The sequence below is a fragment of the Lipotes vexillifer genome, unplaced genomic scaffold, assembly GCF_000442215.2.
Source record: "Lipotes vexillifer unplaced genomic scaffold, Lipotes_vexillifer_v1.1 scaffold365, whole genome shotgun sequence".
Taxonomy (NCBI): domain Eukaryota; kingdom Metazoa; phylum Chordata; class Mammalia; order Artiodactyla; family Lipotidae; genus Lipotes; species Lipotes vexillifer.
In genome coordinates this window covers 533,367-543,250 of record NW_006781263.1, presented here as the reverse complement: position 1 = coordinate 543,250, position 9,884 = coordinate 533,367, and the positions used below count along the sequence as shown (strand labels likewise).

General features: G+C 49.4%; 1 protein-coding gene across 1 annotated transcript in view; it reads right to left on the bottom strand.

Annotated features, from left to right (window-relative positions):
• The window catches only part of SLC24A3 (solute carrier family 24 member 3), a 474,319-nt gene that overhangs the window by 16,828 nt on the left and 447,607 nt on the right, over positions 1 to 9,884 (bottom strand). Inside the window, exons 13-15 of the mRNA XM_007454524.1 lie at positions 9,677 to 9,843; positions 6,705 to 6,819; positions 5,180 to 5,292 (exon numbers count right to left, since the gene is read on the bottom strand). Of these exons, the coding sequence (XP_007454586.1) occupies positions 5,180 to 5,292; positions 6,705 to 6,819; positions 9,677 to 9,843 (395 nt within the window). The remainder of the gene's footprint in view (positions 1 to 5,179; positions 5,293 to 6,704; positions 6,820 to 9,676; positions 9,844 to 9,884) is intronic.

The following is a 9,884-nucleotide window of genomic DNA, read 5'->3' as shown; positions in this document are numbered from 1 at the left end:
TTTTTTTTTTTTTTTTGCTGTACGCGGGCCTCTCACTGTTGTGGTCTCTCTCTCCCGTTGCGGAGCACAGGCTCCGGACGCGCAGGCCCAGCGGCCATGTCTCACGGGCCCAGCCGCTCCGCGGCATGTGGGATCTTCCCGGACCGGGGCACGAACCCGTGTCCCCTGCATCGGCAGGCGGACTCTCAACAACTGCGCCACCAGGGAAGCCCAACAATGTTTTTAATGAGACTTTTAAGGAAAATATGTTTGCTGTGTGTAAGAAATATTTTAAAGAGCAATGTGCAAAATTGTATAGCATGACATCAGCTATGTCAACCAGTCTAGGAAGAGAAAACTATGCAGAAATGTTAACAGTTGATATCTCTGGATTGGACTATATGACTTTTATTTCATCCTCTAAAGCTGCAGTGTCTCATGGGCAGCCACAAGTCATGTAGCTATACAAATTTAAATTCATTAAAATAAAATAAAAATTAAAAAATTCAGGCCTTCACTTGTTCCAGCCACATTTCAAGTGCTTAAATGTCTCATGGGGCTAGTGGCTACTATATCCCACAGTGCGGCTAGAACATTTTCATCACCGCAGAAAGTCCTATTGGGCAGGTACTGCTCTAGAGTTTTCTCTAATTAGAATTTCTCTAATTAACGTTTCTCTAATTTTCTATGAAGACCATGAGCTATTTTTATAATAAGAGAAAAGGAAGAAAAAAGTAAAGTTCAGATTCGTGGACCGTAGGAAAAACCCGAGAGATTATTTTAGGAATGGCAAAACAGAATCAAGGTGACTTGTACTGAAAGGAAGCAGTGAGGCTTTAATGAGAGTGTAAACACAGTGGAAAATACTGTTCTCAGATGAAGTACAGAAAAGATGTGTTAACCAGAAGGGAGGTGGTCCACACGGGACCCAGGAAAAGGAGCTCAGAGGCAGGGTTAGTCAGTGCACTCAGCATGGCTGGAGTGGAGGGGGCAGCTCGGGGCGGCAGAGAGACAGGCCCTACGATACGGGTGGACGCTCGGACAGCAGCAGCTCAGCAGCCCCAGCAGAAGGTTATCCAGCAAATCCTTCCTGTTTGGACTCCACTCTCAACCGGACACCCTGGACTGCAGGACCCATCCACGTCTCCACTCCTTCCTGGGTACACAGCTCAACTAATGACCTGGAGTTCCCTTATAGCTAGATGGGAACGTATGACTTATCTGGACAGTGGGTCGGGGCAGCCAGGACATGGACCACTTCCAGGCCTCATCCAAAACCGATCTGCGCCATCCTCCACGCCCTTGCCCTCTCGGCTTTCTGAGTGGCCGCTGGAGAAGCACTCCAAGATGGTAGAACCACCTGATGGAATAAACCTCAATCCCTGAGTTTCTGCTTGAAGCGTCCACGGGAGCTGCCAGGATAGAAGCAACTGCAGCAGATTTTGAGCAAGAAATAAACCTTCGTTGGGCTACCCCAGAGAGATTCTGTGGTTATTTGTAATAGAGTAGTAGCAATGCTTATTCTGAGAAATAAAATTCTAACTTGACCTTCCCTGGGGAAGGTATCAATGCAACAGGTCTGGTTATTCAATCCTGCTTGCCTCCAGCGGAGCCTAGAACTCTCAGGCCGATGAGAACGTGGCCCTTGGAATGTTCTTTATGTCACTGACTGATGATGTTGGTGTGTACACCGGAAGCGATGGGGCACACTGGGCCAGCTTGGCAGGATGTTCGGCAAGCTTTATGATATGTACCTGGTGTCTGTGCTGGGATTCTGAGTTTTGTGATCACGGCTGTACATGTTGCAGGAGTGTGTCTACCTGACCAGCCCTCCAGAGAGCCTCAGACTCCATCTCCTGCACGTGGCCCTGTAGTGAGGCAGGACTTGGAAGCCTGCACCTGACCTCTCTGGACTTCTCCTGATGCATCTTATTTGCCTGTGGCTTTTACTCTAAATCCTTTGCTCTAATAAACCTTAGCTGTGACTATGACCTGCTGTTGAGTCCCATGAGTACTCCTGGTGAGTCAGTGAACTTGAAGGTGGTCACGGGGCTCCCCAGATACCTCCCCCATAAGATCTTTCTCCAGGAAAATAGAGCGCAAGTCATCGGGAATAAGTATGCTTTCTATCTGGCACTTGGGTATCTTAGTACCATCTGCTGGCATTCTAGCACATATATCAAACTCTTGTGAATGTGGTTGATGTGAGTCCATTCATCAGATTCTGACTGACAACAATGGCACTCTTAGGAATCTTGGGAAGATTATCTGGAATCCTGTGACCACCCAATGGTTGATGCTCCTTCAGGTGCCAACCTGGATGACATTTCTTCAGTGTCTCTCTTACATGCCACTTAACATGTGATAAGATGAAGCAAGTTCACAGATTTAGGACGAGCCGTGAGTGAGGCAGAAATAAAGGCTGTGGAGAGAGATCCCATTTGGCGGCGGTGGGGGGTGGTGGGGTCCAGGGAGGAGTCCTGAATGAAGTGGCATTTGCGACAGACCTGGAGGGAGGAACAGCATTTCAAATGGGAAGAGTGATGGGGAGTGTGCGCATCTGAGTCAGAGTCTGCAGGAGGAAAGACTCCAGCAGGGGAAGCGCAGGGCACCTTCAGGGGCTGTGAGTCTACAGGGTGCTAGCACAGCTCTGTGCAATATCCGAGACAGCAGGTGGTCAGGGGGGCATGGTGTTTCGGGAGCACTGATGGGGGACCATTGAAGGGCTGGCCTCTGGTGGGCACCTGTTTACCTTACAGTCAGCCTAGGCTAAGTGGTCCTTCTGGGCTTAGGGCCCGGGAGTAAAACTCACTCCTGGGCATATACCCAGACAAAACTCTAATTCAAAAAGATACATGCACCCCTATGCTCATGCAGCACTATTTACAATAGACAAGACATGAAAGTAAGCCAGTGGACATCTGTCCATCGACAGAGGAATGGATAAGAAGATGTGGTACATACATACAATGAAATATTACTCAGCCATTGAAAAGAATGAAATAATGCCATTTGCAGCAACATGGATGGACCTGGAGACCAGCATACTAAGCGAAGTAAGTCAGACAGAGAAAGGCAAATACCATATGATATCATTTATATGTGGAATCTAAAATACAACACAAATGAACATATATATGAAACAGAAACAGACTCACAGACATAGAGGACAGACTTGTGGTTGCCAAGGGGGAGGGAGAATGGGGTTGGGATGGAGTGGGAGGTTGGGATTAGCAGATACAAGCTATTATATATAGGATGGATAAACAACAAGGTCCTAACGTATAGCACAGGTAACTATATTCAATATCCTGTGATAAACCATGATGGAAAAGAACATGAAAAAGAGTGTATACATATGTACAACCGAATCACTTTGCTGTACACTAGAAACTAACAGAACATTGTGAATCAACTCTATTTCAATAAAATAAATTTTTAAAAAATTATTAAGGGAAAAAAATGAAAAAAAAAAATCAACTCACCCACAAAAAACACATTAACCTCTAATGGAAAATTGGATAAAGAGATAATTATCCTAAAGAAGAACCCAAAAGGCCAATACATGTAAAATAGAATACTCAGCCTCTCTGGTAATTAAAAGAAAAGATCAATTAAAACACAGTTAAAAAAAAACTCATGCTGCTGAATCTCTCATAGAAGTCATCAAAACCATCATTTTGTAAATCCATATATCACGTCAGTTTGAATGTTGTCATTTTTTATTAACTGTCAAACGAGCACCCACATGATCTGGGCCTGCCTGTCCCACAAGTGCATCTCAGGCCACGAGCCCCCAGGCTCACCCTGCTCCACTTACCCTGAACCCCTTCCTTCTCTCCAACAGGCCAAGTGCACTGTTGCCTCAGGGCCTTTGCATGGGCTGTTCCTTCTGCCTGCAATGCTTTTGCTCTGCCCTGCCCCAATTTTCCCATGGTTGTCTCTCTCTAGTTATTCAGACTTCAACTCACAGTCACCTCTTGTAAGGAGCCTTCCCAGACCCCCCGAGGTAATGTAATGCGTCCTCTCTCACCACGTCAGCCCACAATTTCATAGACAGCAGAGAAGATATCTTGGTTCCTTAGGACATGTTCTGCTTCCTTCCAACTTCTTGTGCTTATCTTCACCCTTTGGTGAAACCTCTCTGCCAACAGGTAGCTTCAAATGAACCAAAAACGCGTGGGCTTTCTGCATGGATTTCAATTTCATCACCAGACACACCTTCCCTACCTGAAACAGCCATGAGTGAAGCAACTCGGAGACAACCATCATCTGATAAAATGAGCCACCATATTTTCTTCAGAAAATACACTTACTGACAACACATTACACAGATAGACTGAAGCAACGGTCAGTAACACATTTAGAGAAGCACCCGACACTGGGTTGGGTGTGAAAACTTCAGAGGCATAAATAATACTGTTTTCTTCCAGATACAGAGAGAAATCTCTGTAGTTTCTCCCTCCATCTTTGGACAGTGTCTGGGAGAGAAGTGCCCATGAGCAGAGGAGGGACACTTTGGGAAGCTGGGAAGGAGCCCTGAAATCTACCTGGACCGCCCGTGTCACCCACCTGCAAATCCACCTGGAGTCACAGTCGGCTTAGACTTGAGAAGGAGCGCGGGGGCCATCACTGTGGGGTCTGACTGTTGCCAGGTCCCTGGCAGAGACAGCATCGGGTATTTTGTGCCCTTCCTTCATGAATAAAAATATTTTGCATGCCAAACAAATCCCATGGGCCAAACCTGGCCCCCCGGCTGTTTTTGCACAGCCCGTGAGTTAAGAAGGGTTTTTACGTTTTTCATTGGTTGAAAAGATTTGAAAGAATCATAATGTATCATGACGTGTGAAAATTATCTGAAATTCCAATTTCAGTTTCTATACATAAAGTTGGACTGAAACAGCCACGCTCATCCACTTGCCATCATCTGTGGCTGCCTCAGGCCACCACAACAGAGTTGATGACAACTGTGACAGAGACCGTCCGGGTGGCAAAGCCTAAAATATCTACTATCTGGCCCTCCCCAGAAACCGCCTACCAGCTCTGCTCTCAAGTCCTGAATGTTCCCACATGAGCCTGACCTCGCGAGGACCTGGCCAGGAGAATCTGTTTTCCCCTCCACGTGAGTGTTTCCACACCTCCTTTGCCCAGAGACACAGTTACAGTGGCCGAGGCCACGAAAAGCAGAAAAACCACTTACATAGGATCCGTAATCCACAGCCAGGGTCTGCAGGGCCCAGGGGAGCCCGAGGCCAATGAGGATGTCAAAAACATTGCTCCCGATGGAGTTGGACACGGCCATATCCCCCATGCCTGTGAGGACAAGAGATTACCTGAGTGAGGGAGGTGGTCCCTGGGGGGTGCCCTGGCCCCCAAGGACTCTCTCGAGCCCCTGGTCTGACAGCCAGAGACCCACGTGCCCGGGTCTCCCCCGGGCCACCCATCACTGTAGGATGATACAGACTGTAAAATAGTCTATTGAATACGCATTTTCTTTTTTTGTGTGCATTTTTTCAATAGAACAGGATGAAATATACATTCTATTGAACTGCTGAGCTTTACTTCAGATATGATCATCGGTTAAATGTAATTTGAAAACCAACTATGGTTCCCCAAATTCTGAAGCACCCTATAGAAAGAAAGAAACTCAGCAGGCTATAAAGGGCTCCTGAGTTCACTGACCCACGGTTCACTGAACCCATGGTTCGGTGTCATCACCCATCTGCTCTACGCTGTATCCAATTCTTCTAAAATAACTGAGCAGCGTTAAGGAAAATAATGTAACCAGCAGAACTTCACAAGGACCAGTGGAGGGCACTGTGCTAAGGCTGGGAGCCACAGGTTGTGTTTGCTGAAAACCAGTCTCCTCCCGCACAAATCAGGCACGTAAATTAGAGTGGGGGCTGGGAGGTGCACGCCCATCCAGGGGGCATCCACCTAGGGCGGGGCAGGTAAACTGTGATCTTGGTTTTGAGGGAGGAAGGGTCTGTCATACACTGAAGAGTGACCTCTGGCAGCTTGCACTTTGAGGGGTTCTGCAGTGGGTAAACCTTAGGCTATGGGGTCTGTCCTCTTGAAGCCTCCGTTTCCTCATCCATAAAATGCATATATGATTGTCTCTAACTCATAGAGTTGTTAAGTAACATCATGTGCTTAAACTGCTCTGTTCAGTTGTGGTACTCAGCAAAGGTTAGGCATCATTGTCTTTATTACTTTTTTTTTTTTTTTTTTTGCGGTACGCGGGCCTCTCACTGTTGTGGCCTCTCCCGTTGCGGAGCACAGGCTCCGGACGCGCAGGCCCAGCGGCCATGGCTCACGGGCCCAGCCGCTCCGCGGCATGTGGGATCTTCCTGGACCGGGGCACGAACCCGTGTCCCCTGCATCGGCAGGCGGACTCCCAACCACCGCGCCACCAGGGAAACCCTTTTAATAAATAGCCTTTTAATAAAGGGCTATTTTTAATAACAGAAGTAATACAACCTCCAGAGAGGATGTGGGTGCGACCCAGGAAGCGTCTCTGCCTTCCTCGAGGGTGGACCTTTGGCTTGTTTCCTTGTTATTCAGATGCCAGGAAGCCTTTTGACCGGCGTGGCACTGAAGCGGCCCAGTGCTCCTTCCCGGCTGGGATTTGGTGCCACGGTAACTGCCCTGTGACCTCCTCCCGCCCCCCAAGTAGGAAGTCCTGCCTTCCTTTCCCACCGCCCCCCCCCCATTCGGGGTCCCACCTTGTCTGGCCACAATGAGGCTGGCCATGCAGTCGGGCACGCTGGTTCCGGCTGCCAGGAAGGTGATCCCCATGATGACGTCAGGAATCCCCAGCGTGTACCCGATGATCGTGACCTGGGAGAGGCGGGGAAGAGGAGAGCTGAGGGCTGGCACCAGCCCCACCTGCCCGCAGACCCTCCCAGCCAAAAGCTGAAACGTCTGCAATCTGGGCGGTCTCTCTGGCGGCCACGTCTGCTCTCTGTATCAAGACAGATGGACGAGGAACATCTCAGGCCGCAGATGGGGCTGCTGGCAGGGGACCGGGGTGCAGTTACGGAGCCCATGCTCTCCAACCAAAGACTGGCCTCTCTTACTTGTTCCTTTGGGTGAGGCAGGCGGCCTGAGAGAGGAGAAACAGGGTTTCTGGGAAAAGGCAATATAGGGACAGTATCTGAACTCAGGACGTTCCTGGGAAACCCAGAACGGATGGCTGCCATGCTGTGCTGGGAACGCAAGCGTCCACGTCCCATGCTGGCCGCATAATGAGTCTTTACAGGAGCTGGGAAGGGGCTGACTTACACCATCCAGCCTTGTAGGAAAAGCCATAAGCAGCTGATTCCTTTCCTCTCTTGCTGGAAGCCTGGGGACATCATTTCTGCCCACGTCATCCTCTGCTCCACAGTGGCTTACGTTTATCTAGTACTCAGGCACTTTTGTTAGTGCTGAGTGATGTTCGTGGGCTTTAACTTATTTAATTCTCACCACAACCCCAGGGAGTAGGTGCTCATCTCCATTCTTCACACGAGGACATGGAGGCATTGCCCAAGGCCCATGCACTGGGGAGTGGCCCGGGGTGGGGGGACATTCCCAGCCGGGCATTCAGGCTGCGCCCGTTGGCACTGGCAGCACCTCTATTTACACAGGAGGGGCTTAGCTGGAGGAAGAACAGCTGACGAAGAGGCAGTGCTTCCATCCCATTAAATGAGCCCATTCTGGCCCCCAGTTTCCAGATGGGCAAACTGGGAGGAAAGCAGTGGGTGAGAAGGCGTGAAGAGGGGCAAGTGGCAAAAGTGAGTAAGTGGAAAGAGACCCATCCTGGGTCCGCTGGCTTCAGGAGAGGAAAACTTGCAGGAGGTGCACCGACGAGGTCATTGTGGGATGCCACGTGCCCTCCCTCACTTTCTGTAAAATTACAAGAAATGCAAATGGGCTGTGGTAAGTAGCCCACTCCTCCCAGCTCCTCTGGGACCCCTGCACTGAAGCCTGGCCTCACTCCCTCCCCGCCCAAAGGTTTGGGGGATGTTAGTTAAATCCGTAGGGATGCCTGGCATGGTCCCTTTCAAACAGGGAATGCACATCATTTCCATCCAGTGCTGAACTGAATTTGGGGTGGCCTCGGGTTCTCTGCTTTCCCCTCTCCAGGGAGGAAAGTGAGAGCAGAAACACAGCGTTTCTTCTGGCTGTTCTGGAGCCTTTTGTAAAATGGAGCTGCAAGCGTCCTGGCTAACCCTTGTTTTTACTTTCTCACCCTCAGCGGGGTCTCTGCAGGAATTGGTTTGGCTCCATGGGGCTTGGCCTGGGAAGGGGCCACTGCCCTCGACCTGCTGTTACTGTGGTTACCATGGTTACGGCTGAGGCTGGCGTTTGGGGGAAGTGATTCTCTGGGTGGAAGGACCAGGTCTCAGGGGCTTCTCCTGGTTTCCCGCTTACTCCTGGCCATGTCTCTGGGCTTCTCAGAACCTCCCCCAGAGTGGAAGGAGGCAAACAGAAGGAGGGTGAACCTCGGATCTGTCGGCTACTTTGCGTGTTAGTGGACTTCAGAGAAAACCACTGGGCCACCTGGAGTTCAGGGACACCAATGCTATTCCCCAAACCTGGCACCCAATGAATGTGTCAAATAAAAACGTCAATGAACACAGGATGAAGGAAAAACCCCTGGCTATGAGACTTGGGTTGAAAAAAATTATCTGTTTGTCTGTGATGTTGAAGGCATGGGATAATTACGAGTTAATTGTGTCAGGTTTACACATTTGTTATTACCTCTAAAATAATCTTTTCAGAACCTCTTTTTAGCTCTTGAGTTTAATTTTCCAGAATTTATACTGCATCTCTACCTGATGCTCAAGCATGATTATATGCACATAATTTTGTCATGGCTTTTAATTTCTGCCCAACTCCAATTCTAATGAATTAGATTCACTCCTCAGTTAGAAACCAGAGTCATAGATGGGAAGTGCACTCTGGCTGGCTGGGTTTCCTGGAATGGCTTTGGGGCAGAGGCTCTTTTGAGCAATGGTCCCTAATCCATGCCACTCCTTGAATCATTGTTTCAGCTTCAGAAGAGACCCTTGAGCATTCACCTGGTCCAATGACTTCATTTTCTGGTTGAAGAAACTGAGCGGAGATGAGGAGTGACTATGATGGATGGGATTGTCACCGCCCCCCCCATGCCTCCCACCCTTCCTTCACGCTGGCTGCCTGTGACCCTGCTGGACTTTCCACTAGAGCGGGTGGAGTATATTTCCCCCACTCCATGGATGTCGGGCTTGGCTGATGGAGTGTGGGTGGAAGTCTCAAGCCAAGGGCCTGGAAGGCACCTGTGTTTGCCCTTGCCCTCCTGCATTCCAGTGATCCACTGTGAGAAGACATTCCCCAGGTAGCCACTGGTCCAAAGAAAATGAGCGCACACACGGAGTAGACGTGAACCCCACCTGCTGCCTGAATCAAAGGTAACCACGCTGGAGCTGGAAGCAGACTGCTTAGCCAGCGCCTGCTAAGATCAGTTACTCTATGGTCTACCTGTCGACATGTGAGCAGGAGCATAAAGTCTTGTGATTCTAAACCACGGAATTTGGGGCTGGTTGTTACACAGTGTGTTGCAGCGATAGCTGACTGATACAGTTACTGGGCCGAAACCCCTGTACCTACTCCCCTCTGGTTGAGAGTATTTCTCTCTGAAGAGATCCGGCACTGCATGGGGTCCTGGACTCACCATCCACACCATCATGTAGGAGAAGGCTGCGATCCACAGCGTGGAGGAAGCGAAGGTCACCATAAACCACTTCTCCCAGCGGGGCTTGTTGCAGTTAGGGACAGTGAAGTACAAGACAAAGCTCAGGGGCCAGGTGAACGCCCATTTCACTGTTTCCAGTTTGCCAGCTGGGAAAACAACAAAGGCAAAAAAAAAAAAAAAAAAAAAA